General features: G+C 39.2%; 1 protein-coding gene and 7 gene segments (V, D, J or C); all 8 read right to left on the reverse strand.

Moving 5' to 3' along the window:
- The window catches only part of ighd (immunoglobulin heavy constant delta), a 39,025-nt gene extending 37,657 nt beyond the window's left edge, over positions 1 to 1,368 (reverse strand). For all 4 annotated transcript variants that reach the window (XM_044051095.1, XM_044051099.1, XM_044051098.1 and 1 more), the window contains exons 1-2: positions 1,288 to 1,368; positions 895 to 1,199 (exon numbers count right to left, since the gene is read on the reverse strand). In XM_044051095.1, coding sequence (XP_043907030.1) covers positions 895 to 1,199; positions 1,288 to 1,330 — 348 coding nt within the window. In that variant the 5' untranslated portion in view covers positions 1,331 to 1,368. The remainder of the gene's footprint in view (positions 1 to 894; positions 1,200 to 1,287) is intronic.
- Positions 1,369 to 3,186: 1,818 nt separating this feature from the next.
- Positions 3,187 to 3,702, reverse strand: LOC122785367. The segment is given in 2 exon segments: positions 3,187 to 3,527; positions 3,616 to 3,702. Coding segments are annotated over 2 exon segments (372 nt in total).
- Positions 3,703 to 4,541: 839 nt separating this feature from the next.
- Positions 4,542 to 5,063, reverse strand: LOC122785362. The segment is given in 2 exon segments: positions 4,542 to 4,894; positions 4,983 to 5,063. Coding segments are annotated over 2 exon segments (396 nt in total).
- A 1,826-nt stretch (positions 5,064 to 6,889) lies between these two features.
- On the reverse strand, positions 6,890 to 7,403 carry LOC122785365. The segment is given in 2 exon segments: positions 6,890 to 7,228; positions 7,317 to 7,403. Coding segments are annotated over 2 exon segments (372 nt in total).
- Positions 7,404 to 8,242: 839 nt separating this feature from the next.
- On the reverse strand, positions 8,243 to 8,764 carry LOC122785363. The segment is given in 2 exon segments: positions 8,243 to 8,595; positions 8,684 to 8,764. Coding segments are annotated over 2 exon segments (396 nt in total).
- Positions 8,765 to 10,620: 1,856 nt separating this feature from the next.
- Positions 10,621 to 11,124, reverse strand: LOC122785369. The segment is given in 2 exon segments: positions 10,621 to 10,949; positions 11,038 to 11,124. Coding segments are annotated over 2 exon segments (372 nt in total).
- Positions 11,125 to 11,963: 839 nt separating this feature from the next.
- Positions 11,964 to 12,484, reverse strand: LOC122785361. The segment is given in 2 exon segments: positions 11,964 to 12,316; positions 12,405 to 12,484. Coding segments are annotated over 2 exon segments (396 nt in total).
- A 1,879-nt stretch (positions 12,485 to 14,363) lies between these two features.
- LOC122785372 lies at positions 14,364 to 14,857 on the reverse strand. The segment is given in 2 exon segments: positions 14,364 to 14,704; positions 14,793 to 14,857. Coding segments are annotated over 2 exon segments (372 nt in total).
- Between the last annotated feature and the right edge of the window lie 3,364 nt (positions 14,858 to 18,221).

Genomic DNA, 18,221 nt, shown 5'->3' on the forward strand with positions numbered 1-18,221 from the left:
AACCTTTTTAAAGGGTCAACAGACACCTTCTTGGTAGTATGTTTAGTTTTTCTCCAGGTGAATGTTAATCTCTGCACATATGAAATAAAACAGTTCTTTGGTGATTTAAATTGTCTCATCTCTGCCATTGTGGGAAACCAACAGGGGGACAATAGAAAGGGAGTTGATGATGGTTTTCCAACACTGTGTGATCACTTTTAAACCTCCAGTCTGTATTGTTTATTTGTTTATTTGTTTTTTGTTTTTTATGCAGTGTAACTCGTTCAGATTGCTTCCATGAAACTCAGAGCTACAGTGAACAGCAGCAAATGTGTTGTGTCTGGCTCATACAGGCAGTGGTTTAGGGAGTGCTTGATGTGCTTTGTGTTGTGTTGGTGCTGTGTGCATTTTCAACATCAGACCGTCACATACATGACAAGCCACAATTGTGATTATGATCCAGATATGATTGTGAGGGTGATTTGTAGCAGTAGAATGCTCCTCTGAAACTTTTCATGGACTCTTCTTGGTGTTTTCAGCCATCGTGCTTCTGTGTGACGCTGCCTCACTTCACTCATGCTGTGTCCTTCTTCCACCTCACCTGCTAATGACATAAAATGCATCACTCTCAGACATGAAAACAGATCTTTACTCAGAGAAAGTCATGCAGGGCTTGAGCAACAATGTGTGAACTCATTTGACAATGATTTACATGTGAGAAACATTTGTTTAGATTTAAAAGTTACACACTACAGCCTCAAAATTTAATTTTAAGCCAAAATGTTTTCTACGTTTTTGGAAAGTTGAATACAGTTAAATACAGTTGTTACCAAATACTGAATACTGTCTTAAATGTTAGTGGTTGAGTCAGAGTTTTTGTACAAGTCTGTTGGTGTTTTGTGTCACTGTGAGATAACGGACACAGTAATAAACAGCTGTGTCCTCAGGCTCCAGATTCTGTCCTTGTATTGTTACTGTTCTTGCTGGAGTGTCTCTGCTGAAGCTGAACTTGTTCTCTAGAGCACTATTTTTAATGATGCTACCTCCACCCCACTGATGAAAAATCCAGTCCATTGGTTTTCCTTCACGATGTCTTATCCAACCTGTCGCATAGCTGTTATCAGTCAGAGAATAACCAGAGACCTGACAGGTGATGGTCAAAGACTGTCCACGCTGCACAAACACTGAGTTTGGCTGGATGAGGTCAATACACCTCACACCTGTGGAAACAGAAATCAACATTATGTCCATCATTCATCAGACTAGTCAGTTTCTACTGTGTTTGTTAGTTCAGTGAAAGCTGCTCACAGGATCCAGCTGCCAGCAGCAGCATCACAGCTGCAGAGAACATGGTGGATGATGATAAGGAACTGATGTGAACTCCTCTCTCTCTTCAGTGACACATTTGACTCCTCTAAGAGGGACCTTTATGGGAATACTGTTGAATATTCATATTCCTCATTTGCCTCGACTTGCTTTGCTTGCGGAAAATGTGTATTTGCAAAACAGCACAAAGAAAAGCAGGAAGAAACTATGTTTTGTTGTTACATGAGCTCAATAATGACCTCATATATTCACCTTATAGGCATGATGGAACAGCCCAGATTCTCTTTTCTAATTCATCTAATTTATTAATTGGGCCACAGGGTATGTGTAGTGGTTAGCACTTGCAACAAGAAGACTCCAAACTCTGAATATGTGCAGGTCAGTCTGTGGGACAACCTGAGTTTCGGAGTTAAGAATTTTGTAATTGCCACAAAACATATATTATTTACATATGTTTTATTATAAAAATAAAGTATTTATAATTATTATTTATTAATAATAAGTTAACAACAATTCATTCAAATTTTTCTTTTTTTTATAAAAATATATTTTTGAAAGCTAACATCACTAACAGTAAACTGGTGTGAAATCATCAGTGGTCTGAAGGCTCCTCCTCTGGTGGATTCATGTTACAAGTGTTCAGGCACTGAGGGGTTTTTGTTCATGTCTACTGATGGTTTGTATCATTGTGTATCTGGCACAGTAATACACTGCAGTGTCTTCAGGCTGTATATTCTGTCCATTCAGAGTCACTGTTTTGCTGGAAGTGTCTAAGTCAATACTGAATTTGTTCTTCAGTGAATCTTTGTAGTATGAGCTTGCAGTGCCTTTCACTCCAATCCACTCCAGTCCTTTCCCTGCAGGCTGCCTGATCCAAGCTGTCCAATAGCCAAGAGAATAAGAGACCTGACAGGTGATGGTCAGACGTTGACCTGGCTGCACACTCACAGAGGCTGGCTGTGTCAATGTTTCACACTTCACACCTGTTAAAAGAATCAAATGTTGAGTTATAAATGATCAAGTTTTCCTGTAAAAGAAACATTTGTTGACTCTGACAAATCTAGAGAGACTCACAGGATCCAGCTGCCAACAGCAGCAGCAGCAGAGCTACAGAAAACATGGTTTATGATGAATCTAACGTGCTGTGAGCTCCACTGTCAGTCTGATGTTGACTTTTTATTGGAAGATCACTGAGTTTGCATAGAGTCAAATATGTGAAGCATCAGTGTTGGTGTAACTGGAGCCAATAAAAGAGTGTGTTCAGAGTTATTATAGGAACAGAGTGAAAATCACCGACCTGTCCAGGGTGTACCCCGCCTTTTGCCCTATTTCAGCTGTGATTGGCTCCAGTGACCCTCATGTGGAGGATAAAGTGGTAGAAAATGGATGGATAATTTATAATTATTGCTATATAACAATTACTTTATAGTACAGTTACTTATTGAAATGTATGGGTGTATACCCATACATACCCATATATGTACACAGTGATGAACACTAATTCAAAAACCAAAGACCATTTTCTGCACTGGAGAGTGACACGACCTATATTGTCAGCATTGTCACCAAACTTTATTTTCAAATGTTAGTTAGCGTTACAGATTTACATTCAATGTTAAAGCATAGTAATTGTGATATAAAGCTTTTTATGAACTGTATGCATGTGTTATATTTCTAATTATTACATTTTTGCATGCCCTTACCATTGCCTCCATTTATTTATTTATTTATTTCAAATGTATGTCATATATATACTGTATATGTATATAATCCAAAGAGCTGTATTGCTTTTATCAAAGAAATGTGTATATTTCATGTGTCTAGTTTGAGTGGGGGATGGGTGATATTTAGGGAATACTCAGACTCACATCTGCAGTGTTTGTGTACAGCTCTGTGGCTTCATGTGTCACCGTGGTCTCGAGCACAATAATAAACAGCAGAGTCTTGAGTCGTCAGGCTGTTCATGTGCAGATACACCTGGTCCATGTCGTTGTCTCTGGAGATGGTGAAGCGATTCTGGACAGATGATGAATAATATTTGCTGCTTCCACTTGGAGCAGAAATAAAGGCAACCCATTCCAGGCCTTTTCCTTCAGCTTGTCTGACCCAGCTGATATCTGCAGCACTATCAGATATTCCAGCGTAGGTACATGTCAGTTTGTGGGACTCTCCAGGCCGCTTTACCACTGGTTCAGATTCAGTCAGAGTCTGACTGTAGATGCCTGAAGAAAAACATTGATTTTGATTAGACCAGAGACAAACATGAGCTTCAACAGACAAAAGTGATGAGTGCAGAAGTGTGGCATTCACCAGAAACAGCTGTTAGCAACAGACACGTTAGACATGTAGCCAAAGTCATCGCTGGTGTTTGTCGTTGTGTCTGTTTGGTTTTGTCTTTAGTTTGCAGTCAGATAAATAGAAATGACAAGTTAGTGATTTGCATTGACTCCTCCTCCTCCCAATGCTCAAAAAAGATTCAGTAATTGATGAGATTTTATCTAATAACTCAAAGGATATTGTGGGAAACCAACAGGGGGACAATAGAAAGGGAGTTGATGATATTTTTTCCAACACTGTGTGATCACTTTTAAACCTCCAGTCTGTATAGTTTATTTGTTTATTTGTTTTTTGTTTTTTATGCAGTGTAACTCGTTCAGATTGCTTCCATGAAATTCTGAGCTACAGTGAACAGCAGCAAATGTGTTGTGTCTGGCTCATACAGGCAGTGGTTTAGGGAGTGCTTGATGTGCTTTGTGTTGTGTTGGTGCTGTGTGCACTTTCAACATCAGACCGTCACATACATGACAAGCCACAATTGTGATTATGATCCAGATATGATTGTGAGGGTGATTTGTAGCAGAAGAATTCTCCTCTGAAACTTTTCATGGAATCTTCTTGGTGTTTTCAGCCATCGTGCTTCTGTGTGACGCTGCCTCACTTCACTCATGCTGTGTCCTTCTTCCACCTCACCTGCTAATGACATAAAATGCATCACTCTCAGACATGAAAACAGATCTTTACTCAGAGAAAGTCATGCAGGGCTTGAGCAACAATGTATGAACTCATTTGACAATGATTTACATGTGAGAAACATTTGTTTAGATTTAAAAGTTGCACACTACAGCCTCAAAATTTAATTTTAAGCCAAAATGTTTTCTACGTTTTTGGAAAGTTGAATACAGTTAAATACAGTTGTTACCAAATACTGAATACTGTCTTAAATGTTAGTGGTTGAGTCAGAGTTTTTGTACAAGTCTGTTGGTGTTTTGTGTCACTGTGAGATAACGGACACAGTAATAAACAGCTGTGTCCTCAGGCTCCAGATTCTGTCCTTGTATTGTTACTGTTCTTGCTGGAGTGTCTCTGCTGAAGCTGAACTTGTTCTCTAGAGCACTATTTTTACGGATGGTACCTCCACCCCACTGATAAAAAATCCAGTCCATTGGTTTTCCTTCACGATGTCTTATCCAACCTGTCGCATAGCTGTTATCAGTCAGAGAATAACCAGAGACCTGACAGGTGATGGTCAAAGACTGTCCACGCTGCACAAACACTGAGTTTGGCTGGATGAGGTCAATACACCTCACACCTGTGGAAACAGAAATCAACATTATGTCCATCATTCATCAGACTAGTCAGTTTCTACTGTGTTTGTTAGTTCAGTGAAAGCTGCTCACAGGATCCAGCTGCCAGCAGCAGCATCACAGCTGCAGAGAACATGGTGGATGATGATAAGGAACTGATGTGAACTCCTCTCTCTCTTCAGTGACACATTTGACTCCTCTAAGAGGGACCTTTATGGGAATACTGTTGAATATTCATATTCCTCATTTGCCTCGACTTGCTTTGCTTGCGGAAAATGTGTATTTGCAAAACAGCACAAAGAAAAGCAGGAAGAAACTATGTTTTGTTGTTACATGAGCTCAATAATGACCTCATATATTCACCTTATAGGCATGATGGAACAGCCCAGATTCTCTTTTCTAATTCATCTAATTTATTAATTGGGCCACAGGGTATGTGTAGTGGTTAGCACTTGCAACAAGAAGACTCCAAACTCTGAATATGTGCAGGTCAGTCTGTGGGACAACCTGAGTTTCGGAGTTAAGAATTTTGTAATTGCCACAAAACATATATTATTTACATATGTTTTATTATAAAAATAAAGTATTTATAATTATTATTTATTAATAATAAGTTAACAACAATTCATTCAAATTTTTCTTTTTTTTATAAAAATATATTTTTGAAAGCTAACATCACTAACAGTAAACTGGTGTGAAATCATCAGTGGTCTGAAGGCTCCTCCTCTGGTGGATTCATGTTACAAGTGTTCAGGCACTGAGGGGTTTTTGTTCATGTCTACTGATGGTTTGTATCATTGTGTATCTGGCACAGTAATACACTGCAGTGTCTTCAGGCTGTATATTCTGTCCATTCAGAGTCACTGTTTTGCTGGAAGTGTCTAAGTCAATACTGAATTTGTTCTTCAGTGAATCTTTGTAGTATGAGCTTGCAGTGCCTTTCACTCCAATCCACTCCAGTCCTTTCCCTGCAGGCTGCCTGATCCAAGCTGTCCAATAGCCAAGAGAATAAGAGACCTGACAGGTGATGGTCAGACGTTGACCTGGCTGCACACTCACAGAGGCTGGCTGTGTCAATGTTTCACACTTCACACCTGTTAAAAGAATCAAATGTTGAGTTATAAATGATCAAGTTTTCCTGTAAAAGAAACATTTGTTGACTCTGACAAATCTAGAGAGACTCACAGGATCCAGCTGCCAACAGCAGCAGCAGCAGAGCTACAGGAAACATGGTTTATGATGAATCTAACGTGCTGTGAGCTCCACTGTCAGTCTGATGTTGACTTTTTATAGGAAGATCACTGAGTTTGCATAGAGTCAAATATGTGAAGCATCAGTGTTGGTGTAACTGGAGCCAATAAAAGAGTGTGTTCAGAGTTATTATAGGAACAGAGTGAAAATCACCGACCTGTCCAGGGTGTACCCCGCCTTTTGCCCTATTTCAGCTGTGATTGGCTCCAGTGACCCTCATGTGGAGGATAAAGTGGTAGAAAATGGATGGATAATTTATAATTATTGCTATATAACAATTACTTTATAGTACAGTTACTTATTGAAATGTATGGGTGTATACCCATACATACCCATATATGTACACAGTGATGAACACTAATTCAAAAACCAAAGACCATTTTCTGCACAGGAGAGTGACACGACCTATATTGTCAGCATTGTCACCAAACTTTATTTTCAAATGTTAGTTAGCGTTACAGATTTACATTCAATGTTAAAGCATAGTAATTGTGATATAAAGCTTTTTATGAACTGTATGCATGTGTTATGTGCATATTTCTAATTATTACATTTTTGCATGCCCTTACCATTGCCTCCATTTATTTATTTATTTATTTCAAATTTATGTCATATATATACTGTATATGTATATAATCCAAAGAGCTGTATTGCTTTTATCAAAGAAATGTGTATATTTCATGTGTCTAGTTTGAGTGGGGGATGGGTGATATTTAGGGAATACTCAGACTCACATCTGCAGTGTTTGTGTACAGCTCTGTGGCTTCATGTGTCACCGTGGTCTCGAGCACAATAATAAACAGCAGAGTCTTGAGTCGTCAGGCTGTCCATGTGCAGATACACCTGGTCCATGTCGTTGTCTCTGGAGATGGTGAAGCGATTCTGGACAGATGATGAATAATATTTGCTGCTTCCACTTGGAGCAGAAATGTAGGCAACCCATTCCAGGCCTTTTCCTTCAGCTTGTCTGACCCAGCTGATATCTGCAGCACTATCAGATATTCCAGCGTAGGTACATGTCAGTTTGTGGGACTCTCCAGGCCGCTTTACCACTGGTTCAGATTCAGTCAGAGTCTGACTGTAGATGCCTGAAGAAAAACATTGATTTTGATTAGACCAGAGACAAACATGAGCTTCAACAGACAAAAGTGATGAGTGCAGAAGTGTGGCATTCACCAGAAACAGCTGTTAGCAACAGACACGTTAGACATGTAGCCAAAGTCATCGCTGGTGTTTGTCGTTGTGTCTGTTTGGTTTTGTCTTTAGTTTGCGGTCAGATAAATAGAAATGACAAGTTAGTGATTTGCATTGACTCCTCCTCCTCCCAATGCTCAAAAAAGATTCAGTAATTGATGAGATTTTATCTAATAACTCAAAGGATATTGTGGGAAACCAACAGGGGGACAATAGAAAGGGAGTTGATGATATTTTTTCCAACACTGTGTGATCACTTTTAAACCTCCAGTACGTATAGTTTATTTGTTTATTTGTTTTTTGTTTTTTATGCAGTGTAACTCGTTCAGATTGCTTCCATGAAACTCGGAGCTACAGTGAACAGCAGCAAATGTGTTGTGTCTGGCTCATACAGGCAGTGGTTTAGGGAGTGCTTGATGTGCTTTGTGTTGTGTTGGTGCTGTGTGCACTTTCAACATCAGACCGTCACATACATGACAAGCCACAATTGTGATTATGATCCAGATATGATTGTGAGGGTGATTTGTAGCAGAAGAATTCTCCTCTGAAACGTTTCATGGACTCTTCTTGGTGTTTTCAGCCATCGTGCTTCTGTGTGACGCTGCCTCACTTCACTCATGCTGTGTCCTTCTTCCACCTCACCTGCTAATGACATAAAATGCATCACTCTCAGACATGAAAACAGATCTTTACTCAGAGAAAGTCATGCAGGGCTTGAGCAACAATGTATGAACTCATTTGACAATGATTTACATGTGAGAAACATTTGTTTAGATTTAAAAGTTGCACACTACAGCCTCAAAATTTAATTTTAAGCCAAAATGTTTTCTACGTTTTTGGAAAGTTGAATACAGTTAAATACAGTTGTTACCAAATACTGAATACTGTCTTAAATGTTAGTGGTTGAGTCAGAGTTTTTGTACAAGTCTGTTGGTGTTTTGTGTCACTGTGAGATAACGGACACAGTAATAAACAGCTGTGTCCTCAGGCTCCAGATTCTGTCCTTGTATTGTTACTGTTCTTGCTGGAGTGTCTCTGCTGAAGCTGAACTTGTTCTCTAGAGCACTATTTTTACGGATGGTACCTCCACCCCACTGATAAAAAATCCAGTCCATTGGTTTTCCTTCACGATGTCTTATCCAACCTGTCGCATAGCTGTTATCAGTCAGAGAATAACCAGAGACCTGACAGGTGATGGTCAAAGACTGTCCACGCTGCACAAACACTGAGTTTGGCTGGATGAGGTCAATACACCTCACACCTGTGGAAACAGAAATCAACATTATGTCCATCATTCATCAGACTAGTCAGTTTCTACTGTGTTTGTTAGTTCAGTGAAAGCTGCTCACAGGATCCAGCTGCCAGCAGCAGCATCACAGCTGCAGAGAACATGGTGGATGATGATAAGGAACTGATGTGAACTCCTCTCTCTCTTCAGTGACACATTTGACTCCTCTAAGAGGGACCTTTATGGGAATACTGTTGAATATTCATATTCCTCATTTGCCTCGACTTGCTTTGCTTGCGGAAAATGTGTATTTGCAAAACAGCACAAAGAAAAGCAGGAAGAAACTATGTTTTGTTGTTACATGAGCTCAATAATGACCTCATATATTCACCTTATAGGCATGATGGAACAGCCCAGATTCTCTTTTCTAATTCATCTAATTTATTAATTGGGCCACAGGGTATGTGTAGTGGTTAGCACTTGCAACAAGAAGACTCCAAACTCTGAATATGTGCAGGTCAGTCTGTGGGACAACCTGAGTTTCGGAGTTAAGAATTTTGTAATTGCCACAAAACATATATTATTTACATATGTTTTATTATAAAAATAAAGTATTTATAATTATTATTTATTAATAATAAGTTAACAACAATTCATTCAAATTTTTCTTTTTTTTATAAAAATATATTTTTGAAAGCTAACATCACTAACAGTAAACTGGTGTGAAATCATCAGTGGTCTGAAGGCTCCTCCTCTGGTGGATTCATGTTACAAGTGTTCAGGCACTGAGGGGTTTTTGTTCATGTCTACTGATGGTTTGTATCATTGTGTATCTGGCACAGTAATACACTGCAGTGTCTTCAGGCTGTATATTCTGTCCATTCAGAGTCACTGTTTTGCTGGAAGTGTCTAAGTCAATACTGAATTTGTTCTTCAGTGAATCTTTGTAGTATGAGCTTGCAGTGCCTTTCACTCCAATCCACTCCAGTCCTTTCCCTGCAGGCTGCCTGATCCAAGCTGTCCAATAGCCAAGAGAATAAGAGACCTGACAGGTGATGGTCAGACGTTGACCTGGCTGCACACTCACAGAGGCTGGCTGTGTCAATGTTTCACACTTCACACCTGTTAAAAGAATCAAATGTTGAGTTATAAATGATCAAGTTTTCCTGTAAAAGAAACATTTGTTGACTCTGACAAATCTAGAGAGACTCACAGGATCCAGCTGCCAACAGCAGCAGCAGCAGAGCTACAGAAAACATGGTTTATGATGAATCTAACGTGCTGTGAGCTCCACTGTCAGTCTGATGTTGACTTTTTATTGGAAGATCACTGAGTTTGCATAGAGTCAAATATGTGAAGCATCAGTGTTGGTGTAACTGGAGCCAATAAAAGAGTGTGTTCAGAGTTATTATAGGAACAGAGTGAAAATCACCGACCTGTCCAGGGTGTACCCCGCCTTTTGCCCTATTTCAGCTGTGATTGGCTCCAGTGACCCTCATGTGGAGGATAAAGTGGTAGAAAATGGATGGATAATTTATAATTATTGCTATATAACAATTACTTTATAGTACAGTTACTTATTGAAATGTATGGGTGTATACCCATACATACCCATATATGTACACAGTGATGAACACTAATTCAAAAACCAAAGACCATTTTCTGCACTGGAGAGTGACACGACCTATATTGTCAGCATTGTCACCAAACTTTATTTTCAAATGTTAGTTAGCGTTACAGATTTACATTCAATGTTAAAGCATAGTAATTGTGATATAAAGCTTTTTATGAACTGTATGCATGTGTTATATTTCTAATTATTACATTTTTGCATGCCCTTACCATTGCCTCCATTTATTTATTTATTTATTTCAAATGTATGTCATATATATACTGTATATGTATATAATCCAAAGAGCTGTATTGCTTTTATCAAAGAAATGTGTATATTTCATGTGTCTAGTTTGAGTGGGGGATGGGTGATATTTAGGGAATACTCAGACTCACATCTGCAGTGTTTGTGTACATTACATGTCATTTAGCATTGTGTACAGCTCTGTGGCTTCATGTGTCACCGTGGTCTCGAGCACAATAATAAACAGCAGAGTCTTGAGTCGTCAGGCTGTTCATGTGCAGATACACCTGGTCCATGTCGTTGTCTCTGGAGATGGTGAAGTGATTCTGGATAGATGATGAATAATATTTGCTGCTTCCACTTGGAGCAGAAATGAAGGCAACCCATTCCAGGCCTTTTCCTTCAGCTTGTCTGACCCAGCTGATATCTGCAGCACTATCAGATATTCCAGCGTAGGTACATGTCAGTTTGTGGGACTCTCCAGGCCGCTTTACCACTGGTTCAGATTCAGTCAGAGTCTGACTGTAGATGCCTGAAGAAAAACATTGATTTTGATTAGACCAGAGACAAACATGAGCTTCAACAGACAAAAGTGATGAGTGCAGAAGTGTGGCATTCACCAGAAACAGCTGTTAGCAACAGACACGTTAGACATGTAGCCAAAGTCATCGCTGGTGTTTGTCGTTGTGTCTGTTTGGTTTTGTCTTTAGTTTGCAGTCAGATAAATAGAAATGACAAGTTAGTGATTTGCATTGACTCCTCCTCCTCCCAATGCTCAAAAAAGATTCAGTAATTGATGAGATTTTATCTAATAACTCAAAGGATATTGTGGGAAACCAACAGGGGGACAATAGAAAGGGAGTTGATGATATTTTTTCCAACACTGTGTGATCACTTTTAAACCTCCAGTCTGTATAGTTTATTTGTTTATTTGTTTTTTGTTTTTTATGCAGTGTAACTCGTTCAGATTGCTTCCATGAAATTCTGAGCTACAGTGAACAGCAGCAAATGTGTTGTGTCTGGCTCATACAGGCAGTGGTTTAGGGAGTGCTTGATGTGCTTTGTGTTGTGTTGGTGCTGTGTGCACTTTCAACATCAGACCGTCACATACATGACAAGCCACAATTGTGATTATGATCCAGATATGATTGTGAGGGTGATTTGTAGCAGAAGAATTCTCCTCTGAAACTTTTCATGGAATCTTCTTGGTGTTTTCAGCCATCGTGCTTCTGTGTGACGCTGCCTCACTTCACTCATGCTGTGTCCTTCTTCCACCTCACCTGCTAATGACATAAAATGCATCACTCTCAGACATGAAAACAGATCTTTACTCAGAGAAAGTCATGCAGGGCTTGAGCAACAATGTATGAACTCATTTGACAATGATTTACATGTGAGAAACATTTGTTTAGATTTAAAAGTTGCACACTACAGCCTCAAAATTTAATTTTAAGCCAAAATGTTTTCTACGTTTTTGGAAAGTTGAATACAGTTAAATACAGTTGTTACCAAATACTGAATACTGTCTTAAATGTTAGTGGTTGAGTCAGAGTTTTTGTACAAGTCTGTTGGTGTTTTGTGTCACTGTGAGATAACGGACACAGTAATAAACAGCTGTGTCCTCAGGCTCCAGATTCTGTCCTTGTATTGTTACTGTTCTTGCTGGAGTGTCTCTGCTGAAGCTGAACTTGTTCTCTAGAGCACTATTTTTACGGATGGTACCTCCACCCCACTGATAAAAAATCCAGTCCATTGGTTTTCCTTCACAATGTCTTATCCAACCTGTCGCATAGCTGTCATCAGTCAGAGAATAACCAGAGACCTGACAGGTGATGGTCAAAGACTGTCCACGCTGCACAAACACTGAGTTTGGCTGGATGAGGTCAATACACCTCACACCTGTGGAAACAGAAATCAACATTATGTCCATCATTCATCAGACTAGTCAGTTTCTACTGTGTTTGTTAGTTCAGTGAAAGCTGCTCACAGGATCCAGCTGCCAGCAGCAGCATCACAGCTGCAGAGAACATGGTGGATGATGATAAGGAACTGATGTGAACTCCTCTCTCTCTTCAGTGACACACTTGACTCCTCTAAGAGGGACCTTTATTGGAATACTGCTGAATATTCACATTCCTCATCTGCCTCGAATTGCTTTGCTTGCGGAAAATGTGTATTTGCAAAACAGCACAAAGAAAAGCAGGAAGAAACTATGTTTTGTTGTTACATGAGCTCAATAATGACCTCATATATTCACCTTATAGGCATGATGGAACAGCCCAGATTCTCTTTTCTAATTCATCTAATTTATTAATTGGGCCACAGGGGTTAGCACTTGCAACAAGAAGACTCCAAACCCTGAATATGTGCAGGTCATTCTGTGGGACAACCTGAGTTTTGGAGTTAAGAATTTTGTAATTGCCACAAAACATATATTATTTACATATGTTTTATTATTAAAATTAATAATAAAGTAATTATAATTATGATTTATTAATAATAAGTTAACAACAATTTGTTCAAATTTTTCTTTTTTTATAAAAATATATTTTTGAAAGCTATCACTAACAGTAAACTGGTGTGAAATCATCAGTGGTCTGAAGGCTCCTCCTCTGGTGGATTCATGTTACAAGTGTTCAGGCACTGAGGGGTTTTTGTTCATGTCTACTGATGGTTTGTATCATTGTGTCTCTGGCACAGTAATACACTGCAGTGTCTTCAGGCTGCATATTCTGTCCATTCAGAGTCACCCTGTTACTGGAAGTGTCTCCAACAATACTGAATTTGTTCTTCAGTGAATCTTTGTAGTATTGTGTGCTGGATCCATAGCTCACTCCAATCCACTCCAGTCCTTTCCCTGCAGGCTGCCTGATCCAACCTGTGTAATAGCTACCAACAGAATAAGAGACCTGACAGGTGATGGTCAGACGTTGACCTGGCTGCACAGTCACAGAGGCTGGCTGTGTCAATGTTTCACCCTTCACACCTGTTAAAAGAATCAAATGTTGAGTTATAAATGATCAAGTTTTCCTGTAAAAGAAACATTTGTTGACTCTGACAAATCTAGAGAGACTCACAGGTTCCAGCTGCCAACAGCAGCAGCAGCAGCAGAGCTACAGGAAACATGGTTTATGATGAATCTCCACTGTCAGTCTGATATTGACTTTTTATAGGAAGATCACTGAGTTTGCATAGAGTCAAATATGTGAAGCATCAGTGTTGGTGTAACTGGAGCCAATAAAAGAGTGTGTTCAGAGTTAATATAGGAACAGAGTGAAAATCACCGACCTGTCCAGGGTGTACCCCGCCTTTTCCCCTATGTCAGCTGTGATTGGCTCCACTGCCCCCCGTGACCCTCATGTGGAGGATAAAGTGGTAGAAAATGGATGGATAATTTATAATTATTGCTATATAACAATTATTCTATATTACAGTTACTTATTGAAATGTATGGGTGTATACCCATACATACCCATATATGTACACAGTGATGAACACTCATTCAAAAACCAAAGACCATTTTCTGCACTGGAGAGTGACACGACCTATATTGTCAGCATTTGGTATGAAGCCAAACCTACATTTTCAAATGTTAGTTAGCGTTACAGATTTACATTCAGTATTAAAGCATAGTAATTATGATATACAGCTTTTTATGAACTCTTTGCATGTGTTATGTTTCTAATTATTACATTTTTCTTACCATTGCCTCCATTTATTTCAAATTCATGTCATTTGTAATCCAAAACTAACTGTGGGGTAACATTGTTATAACACACCATTACACACATACACACATACTGTATATACATATATATATTGTATATGTATATAATCCAAAGAGCTGTATTGCTTTTATCAAAGAAATGTGTATATTTTATGTGTCTAGTTTGAGTGGGGGATGGGTGATATTTAGGGAATACTCAGACTCACATCTGCAGTGTTTGTGTACAGCTCTGTGGCTTCATGTGTCACCGTGGTCTCGAGCACAATAATAAACAGCAGAGTCTTGAGTCGTCAGGCTGTTCATGTGCAGATACACCTGGTCCATGTCGTTGTCTCTGGAGATGGTGAAGCGATTCTGGACAGATGATGAATAATATTTGTTGCTTCCACTTGGAGCAGAAATGTAGGCAACCCATTCCAGGCCTTTTCCTTCAGCTTGTCTGACCCAGCTGATATCTGCATCACTATCAGATATTCCAGCGTAGGTACATGTCAGTTTGTGGGACTCTCCAGGCCGCTTTACCACTGGTTCAGATTCAGTCAGAGTCTGACTGTAGATGCCTGAAGAAAAACATTGATTTTGATTAGACCAGAGACAAACATGAGCTTCAACAGACAAAAGTGATGAGTGCAGAAGTGTGGCATTCACCAGAAACAGCTGTTAGCAACAGACACGTTAGACATGTAGCCAAAGTCATCACTGGTGTTTGTCGTTGTGTCTGTTTGGTTTTGTCTTTAGTTTGCAGTCAGATAAATAGAAATGACAAGATAGTGATTTGCATTGACTCCTCCTCCTCGCAATGCTCAAAAAAGATTCAGTAACGGATGAGATTTTATCTAATAACGCAAAGGATATGGGTTAAGGATATTTTTAAAATATCTTGTTTATCATTTTTATGTTCTCATTATAACCTTTTTAAAGGGTCAACAGACACCTTCTTGGTAGTATGTTTAGTTTTTCTCCAGGTGAATGTTAATCTCTGCACATATGAAATAAAACAGATCTTTGGTGATGTAAATTGTCTCATCTCTGCCATTGTGGGGAACCAACAGGGGGACAATAGAAAGCGAGTTGATGATGGTTTTCCAACACTGTGTGATCACTTTTAAACCTCCAGTCTGTATTGTTTATTTGTTTTTTGTTTTTTGTTTTTTATGCTGTGTTACTCGTTCAGATTGCTTCCATGAAACTCGGAGCTACAGTGAACAGCAGCAAATGTGTTGTGTCTGGCTCATACAGGCAGTGGTTTAGGGAGTGCTTGATGTGCTTTGTGTTGTGTTGGTGCTGTGTGCACTTTCAACATCAGACCGTCACATACATGACAAGCCACAATTGTGATTATGATCCAGATATGATTGTGAGGGTGATTTGTAGCAGAAGAATTCTCCTCTGAAACGTTTCATGGACTCTTCTTGGTGTTTTCAGCCATCGTGCTTCTGTGTGACGCTACCTCACTTCACTCATGCTGTGTCCTTCTTCCACCTCACCTGCTAATGACATAAAATGCATCACTCTCAGACATGAAAACAGATCTTTACTAAGAGAAAGTCATGCAGGGCTTGAGCAACAATGTGTGAACTCATTTGACAATGATTTACATGTGAGAAACATTTGTTTAGATTTAAAAGTTACACACTACAGCCTCAAAATTTAATTTTTAGCCAAAATGTTTTCTACGTTTTTGGAAAGTTGAATACAGTTGTTACCAAATACTGAATACTGTCTTAAATGTTTGTGGTTGAGTCAGAGTTTTTGTACAAGTCTGTTGGTGTTTTGTGTCACTGTGAGATGTCGGACACAGTAATATCACCTCCGCTTCAACTTATTCAAACACATTCAGTCTGTGTTTAAAGTGATAAAATAACTGTCAGTTTTGCCATATATTATGTTGCTCTAATGTATTGAAAAGAATGATATTTCTAAACAAGATTCTTAAAATTATGTTACTTTATGCTATTGTAATTCTTCATTTTATATTTTAAACAAACAAAATACTTCATCTTCATTTCTTCTGAGTTGTCACTTTTGGTGCGATATCATTTCGACAGTAATTTACAGACGAGACAAATAAGAACTTTTTAATATTAAGACTGAAAAACATGCAGATTCAGGGATTAGGCAAATTGGACACTCTAAATTGTTTGTCAGTGTGAGAGTGGATGCTTGTTTGTCTCCATGTGTCCCTGTGATGGACTGACTACCAGGATGTACCCCACCTATTGCCCCATGTCAGCTGGGATTGGACCAACACCCCCCGTGACCCTGTCGAGGACAAAGTGGCAGAAGAACTTGTTATTTGAGACACTGCAATTAAAGCACCATCAAAAGCATCTCATTCACTTTTCTGCTTTAGTTGAACTCCAGTCGATTTGTTTGTTTTTATGAACTACCAAAGTGTGCAGTCATTGTTACTTGCAGTTAGTCTAGGATTAAGCTCTTGTGGTTCAAAGGTGAGTAAAGTGAGATGACTGTCTGAAAAATAAAGCTTTAACTGCCCTCTATAGCAGGGTTCCAACACACCTGATTCAAATGGTCAGTTCATCAGAAAGCACTGCAGAAGCTTGATAACGACTGATTAACAAACCCTGCCCTCTATAGAACAATAATGTGTGTCACGTGTAACCGAACTCAACCACACTTTGTTGTAGCTGGCTGGTTCAAGCCCTCGACTCTGCGTTGTGTTAAATGATGGCCAGGAGTCTTGTGTTGCAGTTCATAACATTGTTTATTCTGGACAGGAACAGAATATGTTCTGGTCACATACAGGCTCGATAGACGGCTCCCGTGCAGCACAACAATAATTGTACGCACTGCTGCACTTGCAACTCACCTTGAACGCACCTCTCATTAACTAGCAGCATTTCTAACGTGCACTGAGCATTCATCAACTGCCACTAAAAGAGGGCGCTATTGAGCCACTAAACTCCCAAAAATACATTTCCAATACACAGCAAGTGGAATCTCATATATAATTGGTTACACATGGCCACAACGCACTCAAACACAAACCAAAATGCACAAGGCAGAGGCAGAGATCTCACTTTAAACAAAATAGTTCATTTTAACAAAGCAAAGTCTTACTCAAGGTCAGGTAATAAATCCAAAACAGGGTCAGACGACAGTGAGTCAGGCACAGAGAACAAGATGAAGCAGACGTGGTAATCTAGAAGGGAAACCATGAGGTGCAGGACGAGGAAACATACATGACACACTGACACAGGACAAAGGGAGGAGGGCGTATTTAAGGAGCATGAACTGATTAACACCAGGTGCAGACAATCAGGGAATCAACCAGACTAGACGAGACAGATGAAGTGCAGACAGGAAGACAGAAAAACCCTTCACCAAAATAAAACCAGGAGTACACATAAATTAAACTAACTGACGCAGACTTAACACTGAACACGGGACATGACAATGTGTGTGTGTGTGTGTGTGCTTGTGTACATTTATGCTGTTTGAGTGTGGGTGTTGTTTTTACACAGTTCAAGGTCACATGTGTAAAATATGTACAACAGTGACCTTCAGTGTTTAAAACAGCAACTGCAATCCCAATGAAAAACTATGCTGAAATATAGCTCAAGGCGGTTGCCAGATTTTTTAAAATAGGTCAATAAGATGATTCACAGTTATGTGTAAAAGTGTCTTTAACTTCCTTTTCACTCTCAGCTGTCTATATTTTAATGTGGACCATTGTTTTCTTATCCTGTGGTTGAGATGTTTTTGAGAGACTTAGGTTTTGTATCACTCTCTGCTGGCATCCCATGTGTTTAAGTGCTACTAACTCTGTTGTTGGATGGATGGCAGTACACAAATAGAAATTCACTCATTACTGTGTGTATGATCCAACCATGTACGACCATTGTTCAGTATAAAAACCTATTTCTCTACTCTAAGATTACATAATATGTTTTAAAATGTATCGTCATAGGAATCCTTCAAACACATTTTGTTATGTTTTCCAAATGATATTGATTTTTGTGGTTTGTGTGCACGTATTACTGGGTTTACAGTCATTTTTGTCTTTCATGCAATATGTGCCTTTTGCAATACATTATCAGGACGTATCATCCCTGT

The sequence above is a fragment of the Solea senegalensis genome, linkage group LG19 (assembly GCF_019176455.1).
Source record: "Solea senegalensis isolate Sse05_10M linkage group LG19, IFAPA_SoseM_1, whole genome shotgun sequence".
Classification (NCBI taxonomy): domain Eukaryota; kingdom Metazoa; phylum Chordata; class Actinopteri; order Pleuronectiformes; family Soleidae; genus Solea; species Solea senegalensis.